This window comes from Abramis brama (assembly GCF_963993115.1).
Source record: "Abramis brama genome assembly, chromosome: 3".
Lineage (NCBI taxonomy): Eukaryota > Metazoa > Chordata > Actinopteri > Cypriniformes > Leuciscidae > Abramis > Abramis brama.
The window spans coordinates 50,694,567-50,716,534 of NC_139965.1; the positions used below are offsets into that span (position 1 = coordinate 50,694,567).

Here is a 21,968-nt window from a genome sequence, read left to right on the forward strand (position 1 = left end):
ATGAAGCTCCATGTGACTTCTGTAGAATTTGGTGAATAACACAGCTAAATCTTGCATCGTTTTGTCGTACATTTCAATCTTTTCATCATTCAAGTGCACTTAAACACAGATATCCACCTTAAAGTCAACATGAAAGGTCAAGTTCACTTTCCAGAACATTTCCACGTTTCTCAATTATTGCCCTATCTTTATATTATTTTCAGTCAGAATGGAAAGTTATTACATTTAGATAAAAGATTATGAAGATAAACATTTTTTTTATTTTGATATAAATGTACACAGATGAATCGTGCACACCAGTAAAGTGTATTGAGAATGTACAATTTGATTTCATGTTGACTTGAATGTCATCTTTTTTAGTTGCTAATGTGTGTGATGGGCCTGAGACTGAAAGTCAATTAAAAGTAACTGAAATGATAAGAAGCGAGACGGCTGCTGACACATGACCTCCAGTCTTCTGCAATACTGTGTTCACATGGCTGTGTGCGTCTCATGATCCAGTTTGTGCCCAGTTGTCCCAGTCGTAAATATGTGTTGATGAAAGAAACAGCACCCATTTTGTCTGGGGAGCAGACAAAAAAAAATATGCTATTATGCATACATACTGGATGTGTGTATCATAACTGATACATCAGGCTCATATAGTGAGAATATGGAGATCATATTCCATATGAAAAAAAAAAAACACCTCAATTTTATTGAAAGGCTCAAACTCAGCAAATATATGCTTGTAATGTAAATCAATGAGATCCGTATAACAGTAGACTACTTGCATAAAAATGCATATAAATATTAGTTGCAACTTAATATCTTCCAATAATATATCTTAGTAAGATGTTTTTAAAATGATTAGTTTTATAATCAAAGCTCTGCAGTTTTACAACATATAATGCAATGTAATGCACTGATGAACAAATAATGCAGTAAGAGTTCATTTGGAAATATTACTAACAGTATAGAAGTTATTCTTACGTTTACTTTATAAAAATCATTACAAATTTCACAGTAAAAAGACACGTGAACCATGACCTGAAGGTGGGCATTTTAACAATTATACTAAAAGGCCTTTTACTTTCAAATTTTTTTTTTAAATCAGACAGCAGATGGTATGCAGTAGATGTAGTTTTCAGCCAAGTTGATCATGCTCATCATTTAGAGGCTTTAGAATATTTGCATATCAAATATGATACAGTAATTGTAGGGTTAAATGTGCATTTAATAGTATATTAATGTTTTGTTGAATGAGCCCCTGCTGGTAAATGCTGCAACTGCACACTCTGCTTCTAAAAAGCATTTTTTCCCCCACATTCATATCCACATATTCTGAATAAATACATAAACAAGCAACATATAATGTGTAAAAAAATATTTAGTAGAAGAAAACAACACACACAAAATAACACATTTAAAATACTTACATGAATTTTAAGACTTCCATTGTGAGTTGATATGATTCACACAGAGGTGGAGGGTGAAGTGCTCTATAAAACACAATTACATATCATCATCATCATCATCATCATCTTTACTCACTGCACGTGTGTGTATGTGTATGTGAATGTGTGTGACTCACCTGAGTGTGTCCTGTTTGCTCGCTGTTTCTCTTTGAATCTCTTGCAGAGGCGGGTGAGTCGCCCCCTTTCATGCTGCCCACAGAAGATGAATCTGAACAACTGCTCTGAACTGAAAGAGAGAATGAGAAAAATAATAAAAACTTGTTCAAAAATAGTCTAGTAGTGGCTCTGAGCTCATAATTGTGTTCACAAAAAATTAGAGCCTTTTTAGAACCATTTATATTAGTGGTACAAAAACAACTTACATCACATATGTATTCCATATAAAAAGTCCAGATCAGTGATCACATAATTGACTTGTCTTAAGCCACGTTTTAAGCGTAGTTTTAAAAATACTGTTTTAATGTGATGAGAGATAAAGTGACATCTGTTGGAAAACAAGGAGTATTGCATGAAGTGAAGGAACATGAGGATGGCCACGTCCAAAATCACATACTCTCGAGTAGGTACTTATTTTGAATAAGTAATTACTTCACGACCGCTAAAAAGCATGTTCTATATATTATGAATGTGTGTAGTATGAATGTTCTTATGTTGGTATGTACATTCACCATGTTGTCATTATCATGTGACCTACCAGCATGAGTTACGTCGCTCCACTGTCATTCACAAATCCTCTCCCGTGGCCTCATGGGATTGTAAAATGTCCATCGTATGCACACTTCAGTATGCACATTTCATCCGGATTTTTTGCCAAATCTTTTATGAGTAGTGTGAATTCAGACATACTTCTTTTGTCACATACTGTTTTTCGCCTACTATATTGTAGGGAAGTATGTGATTTTGGATGCAGCCAATAAATGTGTGCGTGTGTTTGGGCCTACCTAACCATATTTTGGGGACAAATTTGTAGCTGATCCTGACAAAACCTTATTTTGGGGAAGTCTTCATTTGTCAAAAAAGGTATAAAAATAAAGTATATATATATATATATATTTTTTTTTTATTGTGAAAATGCTAAAAGGTTTCTTTTAGGGTTAGGTTATTGTATGTATGACTAGCTGTATACAAGTCTATGCATTTAGATGTGTGTGTGTGTGTGTGTGTGTGTGTTTGTACCTCTGTCGTTCAGGCTGAAGCTGGAGTCCAGTTCTGAAACTTGAGCTCCTGTCACATCCAGTAGCAGCTTACTGGAAACTCCCATACACAGAGACTCCTTCAGACACAACTCTACACACACACACACACACACACACACACACACACCTTTTTGTCAGATATGAGCATGAAAATGGATGTGGCATTCTTTACAATAAATTATGTCTGTGTGACTTCAGTATATTTTTTAAGAGTCCAAAGTATATAAAACACCATTAAACATAATGGTTAACGAACAAAACAGAATACAATGTGGAGTAAAGTATAATTTAAGTCTCATTTGCATAAAGAAAAGACAAAAGTGCAAATGCAAATCAATGCCTTAATGACTGACATGGCTCCAATTCCCATAATTAATTAATCATTAATCACAAATTGGTCTTTTCCAAAAACTGCCCCTAGACAAGATCCTGCAGAAAAAAGAAAATAAAAAAAAACATACACGGACAGAAGACATCTAATTAAACTGTCTTTTAATGTTGTCTTAATTATACATAAATAACTAGGTCAATAACTGCAAAGTATTCGTTTTTAAGAGCTCATTAATTAGGGAAAATGGGCACTTAGTTAATTAAGCAGAACTTTGTGGTATTTAACTAATGGATTTTTGACGGTAAAATCTAAAGCTAAAGTAAAAATAAATCAAAAACTGTTCAAAATCCTAGTACGCTGCCTACTAAGACATCACCTGCAAGCATCATAAGACCTATTCTGACATTTTACATGGTGACGTTTGGTAATTTTAGACTTCACAGGAGGTAGTGGTCCAGTCTGAATCGCAAATGTCAGTGTTTTTCTCTCACCACTGCAGAGAATTTTTTTTGCCAGAATAACTTTTATAAATAACTTTTTAATAACTTTGTTTTTTGACAAACACCAGGCTAGTGAGGTGATTTAATTTTGTCTCGATCGTCATCTCTGAGTAAGCAAGTAAACTGTAAGAACTGAGAAATTAGAAAATGCCGGGCAGTCTGGTTGAGGAACGACCACTCCCCGAGAAGACAAAGGACCTTTCTCGAAATTAACATCTGACTCTCTCTTGAGTAACTAGCACCCCCAAGTCAATCACCTCCCCCATGTTGTCTCACTCACGCTGAGATCACCAGATATTCACCCAAAACCTATATGGTTTAATGTGAATAATTATCATACAGTATTATACATGTTTGGTATCATTTGAAATGTCTCATTCCCAAAAAAAGTAAACCAAAAGGTAATAAAGAGTTGAGATGACTTGCACACAGAGGAGGGTGTGTCTTCCAGGCAAATGGCATCCTGCTCCCAAAAGGTGTAAACTCTGAATGTAAATTCCCATTGTTAGCATATGTTTCCATGTTAAATAAGTTTCTGTCTCGGTCTGAGTACTTAAAGAAATGCAGCAAAGGGGCTCGGGGCGATTTGTAGCTCAAATTAGCCCGTGATGCAGAGTGTGGGCAAGACACATCTTTTCTCTTTATTCCAGAGCATTTGATGTTTTGCATTTACTATCTTTGAACTGATTATGAAATTGGCATGATACATTTACCTGACATAATAAAATTGTAAACATTTGATTTTATTCTGACTTACTCTGAAATTGTTTTCCCAAGTAGATTAACCGATTTGTATGTTACCGCAAAATCTGCGTCAGATTAGTCACGACTAATATTTGGCACTAATTCAAGTGTACATGGTCTTGTAAAGACAAGAAGTGAATTTCCGTTAAGGACAGCAAAATTCTGCTTGACCAACCTAAATTTGGGTGTGTCTTACCTCTGTTTTAATTTAATGTTACTTTAGATAAGTGTACGTGGGAAACCACGGCATGGCCAATCCAAAGCTATTATAAGAAAAGTAATGTTGGTCGACTTATATTTGTAGTAGTGGCCATACCACTGCCTGAAGTTATTTTAAATTCAAGTGTATACAAAAACCACGGGGGCTGTACAAAAGTATCTTTGATTGTGTAAGCGTGAATGCGACCATCTCAGGTATATAGCCAATTACCTCTGTTTAGTGACCGAAAACTGACTTTGTGATCGTGAGACCCACGTTAAACAGAAGGCGTGAGGACCTCAAAGCGACGCAGATTCCTAATATGAACGGGTAAAATATAAGTAAAGAGTTGAAAAGAATAATCAAATGTGCTGCTAAACTATTATATAAATGACAAATAACCAATTGGCATTCTAACCTAAATTTGAGGTTATGATAAAATGGAGTCAGACAAAAGTTTAATAGGAACTAAATTACTTTGCCACGCGGAAAGACAGTAGACCTTCATCCGTTCTATCGGAAACTGCCATTCGACCGATTTAGACGGGCTTACATGACGTATCAAATTTTCATTTAACGATAATTACTGAAGCTATTATCAAGGTATTGAATTAAGTTCAAATTAATTCAAGTTCAAAACAGTGTTGCAGGTTTAACAAAAAGAATAATAAATGTTATTATTTTAATTTAATAAAAAATGTTACACAAATACACAATACACTTTTTTTTTTTTAAAGTAAACAAATGTTTTAAACAGATTACAGTGCAAAAGATCTATAAAGAACAATAGGTTACACTTTACAATAAGGTCCCATTAAGTTAACGTTAGTTAATGCATCCAGCTGGTTGTTATCGCGGAATAAACCCTGACAGGGTGATCAGGTGATCATTGCATCACACTGAAGGGGTTTATTCTGCGATAACAAACGGTTGGATGTACATTATCCTGCTTATTAAATGGCTACTTGCCACATAAGTAAATAATTAGACACTGAACATTGACTTGAGCTGAAATATTTTATTAGCTCTTTAAACGCAAAGCTTCCGCGAAGAAAGCAGTTGCTAACAATCGGCAAGTTCAAACTATATAACTCAGTTACTGATGTGAGATGAAACTGTTTTAAAATCGTACCTTTTTGTTATCTTGTAATCCATTACAGTTTACAAAACAATCGTTGCAAAATGGCAGCAGCAGCGTTTGTATGAAACAAGAGAGCGAGTCCGCCATACCGGATGCCATAATTAAATAACTGTACACAAAATATTTATTTGAGTGTAAATATTTTATTAGCTCACCAAATGCAAAACAAAATTGATAACTAACTTGTTATCAGTTTTTAATCAGCTGTTATCAGGGAATAACACACCACAGGATGGTGCGATTGACCATTCAGAATCAAGTATTCCACAGAGCCGTATAATAACTAATTATGTTTTGTTAACGTTAGTTAAAGGGTTAGTTCACCCAAAAATAAAAATAAAAATCTGTCATCATTTACTCACCCTAATGTTGTTCCAAACTCATAAGACTTTCGTATATCTTCGGAACACAAATGGAAGATATTTTTAATGAAATCTGAGAGATTTGTCCTTCCACTGATAGCTAGGCAACTACCACTTTGACGCTTCAAAAGTTAATAAAGAGATCGTAAAACTAATCCATATGAATTGAGTGGTTTAGTCTAAATTTTCTGAAGAGACACGAAGATGAACAGCACTTTTAAAAAGTACACTTTGTAATTATTTCAAACTAAAGTTAATTTCGAACATTTTAAATCATTATGATTTAATAAAATTTATTAAAGAAGTATTTTAAAGTAGTTCACTTTTTTGATGTGTTGACTAACAGACTACAGACAAGTATTGATTATAATATTCAATATTACATTTAAAGTTTATATTTTAAATGTACAAAATTACAACATCATTACAAATGCATGATGAAGATACATGAATAAATATTAAAATATTTGCCATACAAGTTTCAATACAAATGACATTAAAGTATATTTTAGTTTACCATAAGTGCTTGTCAGTACAATAGACAGTATTTAACCATATTTAAATATCATAATTATGAAATGAAATATAAAGATGTACTTAAGTCCTACTTAAGTGGGTCAAACAACACTCTAAAGTTCAGCTAATTGTATTTAATATAAATTTAAACTATACAACTATATATAAAACATTTAATTTAATTGCATGTCTCAAAACATTACGTTCAGTTGACACTTACAGCGGGGGAAATAAGTATTGAACACGTCATCATTTTTCTCAGTAAATATATTTCCAAAGGTGCTATTGACATGAAATTTTTGACCAGATGTTGGTAACAACCCAAGTAAGCCATACATACAAAGAAACAAAGAAAAATAATTTCAGAAATTAAGTTATGTGTAATAATGTGAAATGACACAGGGAAAAAGTATTACATGAAGAAAGGGAGGCGCAAAAAGGCATGGAAAGCCAAGACAACTGCTGAAAACTTACAGTAATTAAAAAGCAATCCAGCCCCCTGTCAGTGGAAATTAATAACAGCTGGTTCAGTCCCAAATGATGGCCTACAAAAAGGTCTCATTGCCAAGGTGTCACACAAGACACATCTCATGATGGGTAAAAGCGAAGAGCTGTCTCAAGACCTTCACAACCTAACTGTTGCAAAACATAATGATGGCATTGGTTATAGGCGCCATTCTAAGCTTCTGAATGGTCCAGTGAGCACTTTTGGGGCCATAATACGGAAGTGGAAAGACAATAATTTCACCATAAATTTGCCTCGACCAGTGCTCCTCGCAAGATTTCTGATAGAGGAGTGAAAAGAATAATCAGAAGAGTTGTCCAAGAGCCAACACCAAGTTGTATGGTGTTTTTAGGGTAATGTGCACTGCCATTTCTCCTCCAAATATGGTGTGTATTATGGCATCCAAACAGTTCAATTTTGCTCTCATGTGACCACACTATATTCTCCCAGTATTTCACTGGCTTTTCTAAATGTTGTGCAGCAAACTTTAAATGAGCTTCAACATGCTTTTTTTTCAGTAATGGAGTCTTGCGTGGTGAGCGTGCATACAGGCCATGGCGGTGGAGTGCATTACTTACTGTTTTCTTTGAGACAACAGTATCTGCTATCTGCAGGTCTTTTTGAAGCTCTCCACAAGTGATCCTTGGCTCTTGGACAACTCTTCTGATTATTCTTTTCACTCCTCTATCAGAAATCTTTTACCCATCATGAGATGTGTCTTGTGTGACACCTTGGCAATGAGATCTTTTTGTAGGCCATCATTTGGGACTGAACCAGCTGTTATTAATTTCCACTGACAGGGGGCTGGATTGCTTTTTAATTACTGTAAGTTTTCAGCAGTTGTCTTGGCTTTCCATGCCTTTTTGCGCCTCCCTTTCTTCATGTGTTCAATACTTTTTCCCTGTGTCATTTCACATTATTACACATAACTTAATTTCTGAACTTATTTTTGTTTGTTTCTTTGTATGTATGGCTTACTTGGGTTGTTACCAACATCTGGTGAAAATTTCATGTCAATAGCACCTTTGGAAATATATTTACTGAGAAAAATGATGACGTGTTCAATACTTATTTCCCCCGCTGTAAGTATATTCTTTGAAAGTATATTATTTCTGTAATAAGTAATCTTTTTAAATGTATGCTAAAGTGTACTCTTTTTCAAAAGGGGAATGTTGCGAAATGTCAACCATAAATATAATAATATTTTATTCAATACTGCATCAAAAGAAAATGATCAGAGTAAACAGAGTAATACGTAAAAGACATCAGAGATGAGAGGAGACTGGTGATGTAAAGGTGAGAGGTCAAAGGTTAGTTCCTGACCTGTGTTATGGATGGCATGAGTCCAGAGCAGCTGTGCGATATCGTGGGTCCAGGTTCCTCTTTCCTGCACGCTGGCAGCCTGGAGAGTGAGACAGTCCCTGGTGCGAGACACCTGTCTCACCCACACTTCAAACCTCAGTCCGTCATCCCCGACGCTCTGAGTGAGGCCCATCTCACCCGTCTGAGGAAACACAGTTAGTGTGACGTTCTAAGATCAAATGTGTGTGTATGTGCAATGACCTGAAGAAATATCAGGTCATTAATATAAGTATAAGAAGTAAATAAGAAGTGAGTTTTACTGATCAGACTACCAACATTAGGAATATTTGTACACACTAAAAAAGATGCCAATATGCTAATATACTTTAAAAGAATATCCTTAAAGGGATAGTTCACCCAAAAATGAAAATTAGCCCATGATTTACTCACCATGAAGCCATCCAAGGTGTATATGACATTCTTCTTTCAGACGAATACAATCGGAGTTATTAGTAGTGGGAAGTTCGGATAATTTTACTGACTCGGATATTTGAATCTCGTTCATCAAAATGAATGCATCTTTTTTCGAGTAATTTCGTTCATTTCAGCAGAATGTATTTAAAATGTTATATGTTAGCCAAATTCCCCAAACACATCAAATGTTGATCACATTTAGAATATAAGAAAAAAAATTGCAATGCAAGGAAAAGGCCAAATTATGAGAAACAAAAACAATTAATTAATTTATCTTGGTCTTCAGGCAGTCTGTTAGTTTACCTCACCTCCCGATCTAAGAACGTTCGTTCATTCTGTGACATCCTCATAAACTGAGCTATGCAGTCTGTAGTACCGGATACAGAATTGATTAGTTCACATTTCGAGTCTATCGACTTCGGGTTCGAGTCATTCGTTCATCACGTGACAGCCACATATAGGCTGAGCTATGCAGTCGATACTGGATACAGAATTGATTAATTCATCTTTTGAGTCTTCAGGTTCGAGTCATTCGTTCATCACATGACAAAAGAACAAAAGACTCAGAAGAATCAGACCTGAAGACTCAAGAAGTGAACTAATCATCTCTTTCCGGTACTGGCAGCATAGCCCATGGGACTGACGGGAAGAACGAAAGACTTGGACCTGAACCTGAAGACTCGAGAGATGAACTAATCATTTCTGTTTCCAGTACAGAACGCATCATGTTGCGCAAGCGCGGTCAAGACAAAATGAACAAATCACTCTCTGAGACAACTCGGTAGTCCCGAGTCATATTAAAGATTCGTTCAAAATGAACAAATCGTTCATGACCGACCCATCACTAGGAGTTATATAAAAAAATGTCCTGTCTCATCCAAGCTTTATAATAAATGGCTGGAGAAAATTTGAAGACCAAAAAAGTTCATCCATCCATTATAAAAGTAATCCATATGGCTCCAGGAGGTTAATAAAGGCCTTCTGAAGTGAAGCCAATCGTTTGTGTAAGGAAAATACCCATATTTAAAGGAACCGTATGTAAGATTGTGGCCAAAACTGGTAGTGCAATCACTTTCAAATTACTGTAGAGCAGTGTATCCCCTCCCCCTCCCCCCTGACTCGAGGTTGCCAGATAGGCTACAGGATCCAACAGGAACGTAGGCTTCTACAAGGAGCTTTCAACTAGAGCAGAGCTGGCAACCCGGATGCCGAAACACTTCTGACTTTGTGATTGGTAGATAGGTGGAGGGTGGAGCATCAGGCCAAAACACAACATGACAACATCAACATCAGTTGAGGGCTGCAACTTCACTTTTAAATGACAATATCCTGGCTGGACTACTGTTGTCAGTGATATAAGTATTTGAAATGAACATGATTTCTTAATGTCTAGTGACATATCAGGGCCATTTTATGATTAATTGAAATACATTTCTTACATACGGTTCCTTTAAAACTTTACAAACTATAATCACTAGCTTCCAACAGACGGCCGTACGCATCGATTTACGGTGGAAGACTAATCCCTGACACAACGCAGAGCCAAATGACGAACGTGGTAGCTCAGAGGAAAGAGCAAAACAAAACACTGGTCGCGAATTAGCTATTTTGAAGAGAAATGTCAAAGGATTTCTATATAATAGAAGAGGAGCTTCACTTTGTTGCACAGCCCTATTTGCTTAAACCGCGAGAGGTGTCTAAGCTTATGATACTCCAACATCCTACGTCATACATGCGCCACGGGTTACATACATACATGCGGCACTCTTTTGGCGCAAGTCGACTTGCGTAGTGTGCGTACAGTCGTCTGGCAGAAGCTAGTTATTTTAGATTTTAAATTATAAATATGGGTATTTTTCTTACAAAAACCCATGGCTTCGCTTAAAAAGGCCTTTATTAACCCACCGGAGCCGTGTGGAGTATATTTATCATGGATGGATGCACTTGGGCTTCACATTTTCTCCAGCCATTCACTCCTATTGTAAAGCTTGGAAGAACCAGGACATTTTTTAATATAACTCTGATTGTATTTGTCTGAAAGAAGAATGTGATATACACGAAGGATGGCTTCAGGGTGAGTAAATCATGGGCTAATTTTCATTTTTGGGTGAACTAACCCTTTAAGTGTTAAATTAATGTAATGTTTTTGCATGTTAAATGCAATTAGCTGAACTCTAGATTGCCTTTTGACCCACTTAAGTAGGACTTAAGTACATCTTTCTGTGTAATTTCATAATTATAAAAATGGTTTGTTTACTGCTGAATGCACTGACAAGCATTTATGTTGAACTAAAATGTATTTTAATGTAATTTCTATTGAAACTTCTGTATTCTATTCTAACATATTAGTAATTACACATTTGTAATAATGAAGTTGCAATTTAGTATATTTAAAATATAATTTTAAATGTAATATCAAAGAACACACTACAGTTAAAAATATAATCAATACTTAACATATGCCGTAGTATGTTAGTCAACATATCAGATTAAGTGTACTTCTTTAAAGCAAAATAAAATATTATAAAAACATGATTTAAAATGTCAAATTAAAAGTTTTACTGTAAAAGTACATTATAACAAATTGCATTTTAGAAAGTGGGTTAAGAAATATAGTAATGAAAGTGTACTCTCTTTAAGTACAATGAGGTCGTGTGAAATTTATCGCCTCATACTGTTGTCATTTTTTAGAAAATTGCAGGCACTATACTGTGCAGTACATTAGTATCCCCCCCACAGCCTGTGTGTGTGTACCTTAATGCTGTGTTTGAAACTGTACACACTGCATCCCGGGTTGGGTGTTTTGTGTTTGGTGAAGATGACGTAGTTCTGATAGAGGAAGACGTTTCTGATTCCCGTCTTTTTCCGTCTGCCTCCACCGCACACACACAGCTCACCCTGACGCACCAGCTCTCCACGCTCCGCCACGGGTATCTGAAACACACACGCGTTGGGTTTTGTTTTATGGGGACATTCCATAGATGTAATGATTTTTATACTCTACAAACTGTATATTCTATCCCCTAACCATAAACATCACAGAAAACTTGCTTCATTTTTACATTTTCAAAAAATATCACTTGGTATGATTTATAAGCACAGCAGAGCATCATCTTCTTGTTGTTGTGTGATTTGATATGATATGAATGCTATGGAGGATGCATCAATACTGAAGTTATATATGGAGAGTTTGGTTCCAAAACGCGATAAACGTCATTTAAAAAAAAAAATGAGTTCCTGCAAAAATCAGTATTGTATCTGGTCGGTATTGAAAAGTCAATTTTTACTTTTACGTAAAATGCGATATCCGCCGTGTTATTCTGTCATGTTTTCTCCCTTTCTTTCCAAATCGTGACAAACGCCAGTCTCCCTTCTCTTATTCTTTTTTTTTTCTTATCTACTTTGTACTTTTCGATCAACAACAACAACAAAAAAATAAATAATTTTGACGGCATTGATGAACATGTGATTTGTTTCTGTGGTGGATAAGAAACGTAAGGCATCGAAATCGAATCATTTACGTGAGGAGATTAAGAAGATGAGGCACTCGAGAGGAGGAAAAATGCCGGCTGTTGCTTGTTCTCACACGACGCAAGAGAGGAAAAAAATGGGCAAACTTCAAGCCAAGTCAACTTCCCAATGAAAGCACAGTGAAAGAAGCAAAAAGGAAGGATGTGCTGATCTTGCTCTCTGAAATTGGTGTGAGTGCCGCCGAGATGTGTCTTCTATGATAATGCACTCTCTCAGTCACAGACGAACGATGTTGACTGTGACAGTCATGAAGAGTAGCTGCCCACTGTGTCAGCCTTTTGAGAGTGACCATTCACTGATTTCTTAATGAATGATAAGTTGTTGAATGTTTTTACAAAGAATATTGTTATATTAGTGCAATGGATTTGTAGTATGCACAAGACAATCAATTCAATACAACAAAGATGTCTTAAATATGAATGTCATTTTCTGTAGTCTAATACAAGAGGTGTCGTGCAAATCAGTTTTCAATCTTCTTTACAGTTCTATTTTGAACAGTTTTACACAGATATTATATTAATGCAAGGGATTTATAGTATGCACAAGACAACAAATTCAGTGATTTTTATTCATTGTTTAAAACCTGAAGCATAACTCTGGCATTACTCAACCCATAGCCCTGCAGAGCAAGGTCACTGTGAGCTACTGATAGCTATTCCTTTACCTATCAATAACTTGTGGTGACCTTGCTCAACAGGGCTATGGGTTGAATAAAATATTTTAAAAAATATTTGAGGCCTAAAAGTGATATAAAATTGAGACTATAGTATGTGAATCTTCTCTACAGTGTTCTTAATATGACAAAGTATGTGTTTTTGTCTGTAAAAATGACTAAAAATATTATACTAATATTATTATACTAATAAACTTACTTTGTTGTGTATTTTCAACAGTTTCAAAATGAAAAATTAATTTTACATTGATTCAATGGATTAATTGAATTTAAAAAATAAATAAAATAAATTGTCATGGATTTATTGCATTTTGGGGAAAAATAAATACATTTTTATAATAAATCTTTGAAAATCCAAATTTGGATTTGATTTTTTTTATGTTATTATAACCTAAAAGTGCTATGTGAAAGTTTGAAACAGAAAATAGTGGTTTTCATCTGGCCACTTTCTTGGTAAAGAAAACACATTTTTACTCAAATTAATCAAAATGGATTAATGATTTGCGTTTTGGAACCAAACTCTTCATATACACTAAAAGATTGGGCACATTAAGGTTTTTTAAGGTTTTTGAAAGTCTCACCAAGACTTAATCTCACCAAGGCTGCATTGATTAAAAAATACAGTAAAAACAGTAATACTGTGAAATATTATTACAATTTAAATTAACTGGGTTCTGCTGTAATATATTTTAAAATGTAATTTATTCCTGTGACGCAAAGCTGAATTTTCAGCAGCCATTACTTCAGTCTTCAGTGTCACATGAATTTTGATCAGGAGATTCTGTACTCTTTCAGAAGATACCTAATAGTGCCCCTACTATATAACAATGAAAACATGGAAAGCCGGAAATTTCTGTCAATGGCGGGGAAGCATAGTCTCATAAATGACGGTAATTTCTGTCAATGGCGGGGACAGAGTTCATGAAAAGGGTCATGAAACCACATTTTTGAGATGTTAACAGATATGTACATGTTGCACATTATTAAAGCAGATGTTATTCATCACACTGTTATGTGTGCATTTGGCAGATTTTCAGTGCTTTCAAGGTATAAATTATTGCCAGAATATGTGTTGGAAATCAAAAATATGTTATCTTGGTGTTGTTGGCAGCAATTTGAGCTACATGGAACAGTGTTATCATAGTTTTTATTAATATCTTGAAGCTTTTATATATATATATATATATATATATATATATATATATATATATATATATACATACACACACATACAGTATATATACACTCACCTAAAGGATTATTAGGAACACCATACTAATACTGTGTTTGACCCCCTTTCACCTTCAGAACTGCCTTAATTCTACGTGGCATTGATTCAACAAGGTGCTGAAAGCATTCTTTAGAAATGTTGGCCCATATTGATAGGATAGCATCTTGCAGTTGATGGAGATTTGTGGGATGCACATCCAGGGCACGAAGCTCCCGTTCCACCACATCCCAAAGATGCTCTATTGGGTTGAGATCTGGTGACTGTGGGGGCCATTTTAGTACAGTGAACTCATTGTCATGTTCAAGAAACCAATTTGAAATGATTCGAGCTTTGTGACATGGTGCATTATCCTGCTGGAAGTAGCCATTCTGTTTACGCCAAATTCTGACTCTACCATCTGAATGTCTCAACAGAAATTGAGACTCATCAGACCAGGCAACATTTTTCCAGTCTTCAACTGTCCAGTTTTGGTGAGCTCGTGCAAATTGTAGCCTCTTTTTCCTATTTGTAGTGGAGATGAGTGGTACCCGGTGGGGTCTTCTGCTGTTGTAGCCCATCCGCCTCAAGGTTGTACGTGTTGTGGCTTCACAAATGCTTTGCTGCATACCTCGGTTGTAACGAGTGGTTATTTCAGTCAAAGTTGCTCTTCTATCAGCTTGAATCAGTCGGCCCATTCTCCTCTGACCTCTAGCATCAACAAGGCATTTTCGCCCACAGGACTGCCGCATACTGGATGTTTTTCCCTTTTCACACCATTCTTTGTAAACCCTAGAAATGGTTGTGCGTGAAAATCCCAGTAACTGAGCAGATTGTGAAATACTCAGACCGGCCCGTCTGGCACCAACAACCATGCCACGCTCAAAATTGCTTAAATCACCTTTCTTTCCCATTCTGACATTCAGTTTGGAGTTCAGGAGATTGTCTTGACCAGGACCACACCCCTAAATGCATTGAAGCAACTGCCATGTGATTGGTTGATTAGATAATTGCATTAATGAGAAATTGAACAGGTGTTCCTAATAATCCTTTAGGTGAGTGTATATATATATATATATATATTTATAGAAAAGCACTATATTTTGAATAAGACATTTTGAAGAATGTTCCAATTGATTTTGTCTATACAATGACAGTCAGTGAGGTCCAAATCAACATTGCTGTGGTGATTGTTTAAGTGTTGAAGATACTGTAAAAGTAATAAGCTTAATTTCATAATTTCAGACCAGCAGTTCTGATGTTAAAGTGCCCCATTATGGTTTTTCGAATATTACCTTTATTGCAGTGTGTAATATAGCTGTTTGTGAATGTAAACATTAACTATTGGCGCTTTTCCACTGCATGGTACGGCTTGGTACGGTACGGCACGGCACGGCTCGCTTCGCTTTTCCACTGCATGGTATGACTCGGCTCAGCACGGCACGGCTTGGCGCAATTTGCTTTTCCACTGCAGTTTAGTATTGCATCAAAGTGTGTAGGATTATAGACTGATCGTTATAGATGCTGAAAAACTTTTTCATTCCTGGTCGCCCCATCCAGCTCTCACTGGAAACATGCCTCAGCTACCAATGAGAGGAACGTCTGCACCTCGTCTACTGACCACGAATCAGTCATTCAATTATTATTAAGTAAGCCATTTAAAAAAAATTGCGGTCGAAAGTGCACGATAAATAAAGTTATTGTCTCCCAAAATCAACTCTGAACCACTTAACCCCCTGAGGTCGGCTATCGCGCCGGCGCAATAGGCTCGTTTTTTTTCCTTATCAGTGAAAAAAATATATATATTAATTTTTATCTTATATGCTTGTGTTATACATCAATCGATCCTGTTAAGTGTGTATTATTTTTGTGTATACTCACAATAAAAACAAAGTGTTGTGCTTTTCGCCAAATAAAGAAAAATAAACATGATGCGAGTTCTGCCTCCTCTCTGTCAGTGAAGTCCATTCTGAAACGCGCCCGAAAATGAACCATAACTCAGCGAATACTCAGTCAAACAGACATACAGACACACAGGCATGAAGCTTGAATTCTCTTCTTTTAAATGAAGTAATTTTTATAAAAAACAAATATTCTCTGTTTATGTAATCTTTATGAAAAGAGAGAGATGTCAGTCGTTCTCATCTCAGCTAATTATTTTTAATGTGACCCCGCCCACGGAGAGCGCGCGCTATTCAAACACAAATGACTGAGGCGATCCGTGCAAACTGTGAACGCCCCCATATCAGCTCGAGAAAACACATCAAGCTTATACAGATCATTGTACTTGTTTACACTGTCTCGCAGCGCTGTGAGGAATAATAATAATAATGGAAAATGTACCTCAGAAGTGCTGGTATTTCGAGGAGCAGATGCAGCTGAGCTGAGGAATACTGTAGTAAGTTTTTTTCATTCTCAAGTGAATCGCGTTCCTGAGTGTGAATGAATGAACGGCAGAGATGCGCGCTGTTTACCACAGCTCGCAAAAAGACAGTTTAAATTTGAATCGCGTTTCTGTGTGTGAATGAATGATCTGCTTTTAGCAAACTGTATTGCTATACTGAGATGAGTAAAAATCGACTGAAATATGTTGAAATAAAATGTATTTGTATAAGCAACGTATTAAACTGCAAATTAACATTTATATTCCTTATAATAAAAACGAAAGACCTATGTTACAGACATATGAAAGACAACATTTCATTGACTAGTTTTGGATAGATTATATATTTTTACTGTAAAATATCTGCCACCTCAAATAAGCTTTTTGCTAATATGTTAAATATAGTATGTTTTGTCAATGTAGGCTATATTCAAAGTAATGAATCCTTAACTTTGAAATATGTATGATAAAATGTATACTTTAGTTTTTACAAAGAAAGATTACACTTGAATTGTTGTTGTAATTGTAACCTTTTTAATAAAAAAAATATATATATTTACAAGGTAGATGTAAACAAATGTTAAAAGGTAAATATAAGCCTTTTCTTTAAATAATTTTTATTGTGTTTTATTATTGACAAATTTGGGGAGAGGATACATATTCCAAAACTGAAAATACAGTATGAGAATTAACTGCACAATTACTAGACATGTTTTCCTTGGATATTATACAATTTGCAAGCACAATTTGTGGAAAAATAAAATAAAATTGAGATGCTTCCAACTGTGAACCAATGCTCTTGCATTCTTTCTTGTGGCTATAGGTGACACACCTGAATGAATGGCTCATTAAGTATGTGGGCCCCATTGTCTCCTCAGGTGTGAACCACTAAATATGCATGATGGTGTTGAATCGTTGACGCCCTTTGCGCATATTGCCTTTCCAAACAAAAAGTGTTTTACAAGATTTAAATCAATGTATTGTGTTATGTGAATGATTAGGCAGGATGATTTTCACATCATTTTGAAGAAAAAACTCTAGGCAACGACATCCATTAGTCAAAAGTCTTATTGACACATATTTAGTATGTGTTTTGTGGCCTTATTTCAGAAACTTTAGTTTTTAGTTTTTTCAATAACCATGCATAAACATTATTCTCTCAAAAATACAAACATGTACATGCACGTTGCTCACATATTATGGTAGCCCTGTTTATGCTAAATAGAGTGTAATTACACCTTTGCCATTAATGTTTATAAGCAACTGAAAAAAGCACAAATGTCAGGGCATGTCAGAACATCTCAAGGACCCCAAAAACCCCTTAGACCCCAGAGGGTTAAACAAGTCGTCTGTCGAGTCCCACTGCGCTACGGTTCTACATCACTACACAAAACATTTGCATAATGCAATGCAATGTACTATGTTGTACATTGTCCACCCGCGAACAACTTGACCTGCTCTCAAACACGGAATTTTACTGACAACTGCTTCACAAATCTCAAAGTTCAACAAGGGATTCACAAAATGCTTTCTCTTGAAAGATTGGTCAGTACTCAGTATATTTGGAACATCTTGCTCCTTAGAATCACAACCTGTAAGTATGAATAATTATTGATGTATATATTTTCTACCGGGTGTTCAAAATATGTAGTTTTGTGTTTTATATTTTATAAGTTTCCGGCTAACGTCTCGGTTACATATGGTAACCCTCGTTCCCTGAAGGAGGGAACAGAGACGTACGTCGTGACCGACGGATAGGAATCTCGCTAGAGAGGCCAATCTACTTCGAGTGAAACTAAACGAGCCAATGCACATTGGCGTGCAATCATTTGCATCAGCTGTTCAGCCACACAGCGCGGGTATATAATGAGCAGAAGGTGCGATTGCACTTCAGTTTTTTGCTGAGGAGCCAAGTCTGATATGCTGGCCACCCCGGCGGGCAGCAGCAGATGTGGCGACGGGACGTACGTCTCCGTTCCCTCCTTCAGGGAATGAAGGTTACCATATGTAACCAAGACGTTCCCTTATCAGTCGGTCACTCTCGACGTATGTCGTGACCGATGGATAGGAATCTCTACCACAGCGGTGTAAGCCTCTACCCCTTCTTGCCTGGAAGGACGATAGGAGAGGGCTTACACAGAGTGTCTCTGTCACTGTTGTTCAGTGATAACCCATACAGTGAGATTATTGGATAACACTGGGAAAGCGTGCCCTTTCTATGGGAAGGGGAACGCTGCGGAAGCCACATTCTTCGAAGGAATTATGTGGAAAAATACATATGGACTAGCCCGAAGGTTGTACTGCATATGAATATTGGGTGACTTAGCCCAAGGGAAAGACACAGGCTTCGATTAGGAGCAGCCGTGGAAGGATACACATATATGGGATCCCCGTAGGGTCACACATATAGAACCCAGCCTAAACCCGGTTCTCAAGGATTCAACGGATAAAGGCCTGGTACCGGACGCTCCGCCATGTCTGGGCCGAGGGTGTTGGAGGACTCACAGGTTTTTCACTCTGGAGAAATAAGGAGCATAGTAGGGTGCAGCAAGCCGACAGAGACGGGCCTCTCAGTGCTTCTACCTGTTTAGGGTGAGAACACGGGAGGAGACCGGCTCTACACGTAGGCTATAAAATCTAGCGAACGTGTTAGGTGTCGCCCAGCCCGCAGCTCTACAGATATCTGTAAGCAAGGAGCCACGTGCCAGTGCCCAGGAGGATGCAACGCCTCTCGTGGAGTGAGCATGCAACCTGAGCAGGCAGGGCACGCCTTGTGCTTGGTAAGCCAAGGCGATGGCATCCACTATCCAGTGGGCCATCCTCTGCTTGGAGACAGCCTTTCCCTTCTGCTGTCATCCGTAACAGAAAAAGAGCTGGTCCGAGGTCCTGAGACTTTGAGTTCTGTCTACGTACAGACGCAGGGTACCTGGTCTCTGAAGGGAGTGGTAGGAACCTTGGGCACATAGCCAGGCTGGGGTCTCAGTACAACATGGTTGTCACCCCGCCCAAACTCTAGGCACGATTCGTCGACCAAAATTGCTTGCAGGTCCCCTACCCTCATGAAAGAGGCCAGTGCAATCAGCAGCAAAGTCTTCAAGGAGAGAAGCTTTAAGTCTGCTGACTGCAAAGGCTCAAAGGGAGCATCCTGAAGTGCTTGAAGAACCAGGGAAAGGTCCCAAGAGGGTATGGAGGGGGGACGAGGAGGGTTTAACCGTCTCGCCCCCACTAAGGAACCCGATGACCAGGTTGTGCTTTCCAGCTGATTTGCCATCTATGTGGTCATGATATGCTGAAATAGCGGCAACATGTACTTTGAGGGTGGAAACGACTGGTACACACCTCAAGGATGGCCCAGCGCGTGTCAGTGTCAGTGTTCGAGGCCCAGACACACGAGGCAGCGATCGTGACCATTGTGATCCCAGCTAACGACCGCATCCAGAAACACACAGATAGAATGACATCTTTATAAAGACGCGTTCTATCTGTGTAAGCTCTTTTAGGGACTGCTCTCTCTTGTGCTGAAGCACGCAGGGGAGCAGTCACTGCGAACACAGACAGGAATGTGCACTTGTCTCTTGGTCTTGTCTCGCTGGTCTTACCAGCCGTGAAAACGGCCTTTGAGCGCTCTCAAGCGCACCTTACCAGCTGTTAGAACAGCTTTTGTTTGCTCAGAACAACAAAAACAAAAAAGAAAGAAAGAGAGAGAAAAAAGACTACTCGCGCTGCTGTGCTGTGTCACCCGCACCAGTGTGGAGAGGTCCGAAAAAGAAAGCTTGCTCAGGTTTCACAATCTTCTTCTGAAGAGTTGTAGAAAGCATTGAAGTGCTTGGCTCCGAAGCAAAAGACTGAAGTGCAATCGCACCTGCTGCTCATTATATACCCACGCTGCGTGGATGAGCAGCTGATGCAAATGATTGCATGCCAATGTGCATTGGCTCGTTTAGTTTCACTCGAAGTAGATTGGCCTCTCTAGCGAGATTCCTATCCGTCGGTCACGGCGTACGTCGAGAGTGACCGACTGATAAGGGAACTCATGTTATTACTGTCTTTCTGAAATAGTTCTGCTAAGCAGCTGTGGGCCACTATTACCTAAAACTGTGTCTATTAATGCATGTATTTCGTTCTTACTATTTTGAATAAAGATAAAGGATGGAGCAAGATTCTCTTTGCAAACTTAAATGTTACATCAGTCATTCACGTTAGTGTTCGGCTAACGTATATACCGTTATTAATAGTTAATAAAGTTCCAGCATGTACACCGCAATAAATTAGAAATATACACACCAGTTTGTTGATGGACATTCACTTGTTAATGCTGATGCTGATGGTGAGGAATTACAGTTGAAACATCTCATAATGGAGGTTCGGGTTGAAAATCGACGTCATCGTTACTGTCTTTACAGTGTGTACAATCGCTGTGGACTTGGTAAACCAATCGTAACAGACTGGGCCATCTGGCCAATCAGGGCAGAGTAGGCTCTCAGAAAGGGGGGATTTAGAGAGACTGATTCATCCGATGAGTCGTTTGAGAATCATTGAAAAATGTGGTGATGTGCAATGTATATTATGAGAAAATTAAAGTGTTTCTTGATCTTTGATGCATGTAAACCTGTTGTAGGAGACCTCCAAAACAAAATTAGGAACCTTTAAAATAGCATAATAGGGGTACTTTAAAATGTTAATATGTTAGCATGTATAATATTATTATGTTGTTGTTGTGATCTGTTGTGCTTTAAACTGCATCAAGCTGCTCTCTTTTGACCACCAGGAGGCAGCACTGCAGTGGAAATGCTCACTGTGACTTCACAAAGACATACTGTGGACTCAGACATGAATGAATGTGTTATTCTCTTACTAGACACCCCGTGATGAGATCACTGGCTCGCAGATCTGCTCCGTGCCGCTGGGCGTGTTTTAGGATGGAGAGGGCGGAGTCTGAAGTGGGATTAAGACCGCCCAGTTCCTCTAGTGTCTGGCAGTACTGCTCCAGTCTCTGAATGGGAGTGGAGAGACACTGAGGAAATGGAGGAGCAGGAACAAGAGAGGAAGACAGCTTTGACTGGAGAGAGAGAGAGAGAGAGAGAGAGAGAGAGAGAGAGAGAGAGAGAGAGAGAGAGAGAGAGAGAGAGAGAGAGAGAGAGAGAGAGAGAGAGAGAGAGAGAGAGATCCGGCTGATTAATTTAACAATGTTTTATTTTTATGGCACAGACATCAAAAACACTTTTGCCACTCTGTGGGCAAAGACAGTAGTGCAACATGAACTATTCTACAGTATGTTGAGCCAAGTATGGATAGGTCAGTATGCTTAATATATAATAAGCAGTATGCTTAATATATAATATAATATAATATAATAGAAGTAATTATGAAATTACATGTGCTTAAGTCCTACTTAAGTGGGTCAAAAAGCACTCTAAAGTTCAGCTAACTGCATTTAATATAAATTG

The 21,968-nt window shown here is 37.6% G+C and overlaps 1 protein-coding gene across 1 annotated transcript in view; it reads right to left on the reverse strand.

Moving 5' to 3' along the window:
- Positions 1 to 241: 241 nt before the first annotated feature.
- The window catches only part of arhgef40 (Rho guanine nucleotide exchange factor (GEF) 40), a 53,063-nt gene continuing 31,336 nt past the window's right edge, over positions 242 to 21,968 (reverse strand). Inside the window, 7 exon segments of the mRNA XM_084109263.1 lie at positions 242 to 562; positions 1,419 to 1,481; positions 1,574 to 1,683; positions 2,634 to 2,744; positions 8,275 to 8,455; positions 11,482 to 11,661; positions 21,377 to 21,580. Of these exon segments, the coding sequence (XP_083965389.1) occupies positions 1,455 to 1,481; positions 1,574 to 1,683; positions 2,634 to 2,744; positions 8,275 to 8,455; positions 11,482 to 11,661; positions 21,377 to 21,580 (813 nt within the window). The 3' untranslated portion in view covers positions 242 to 562; positions 1,419 to 1,454.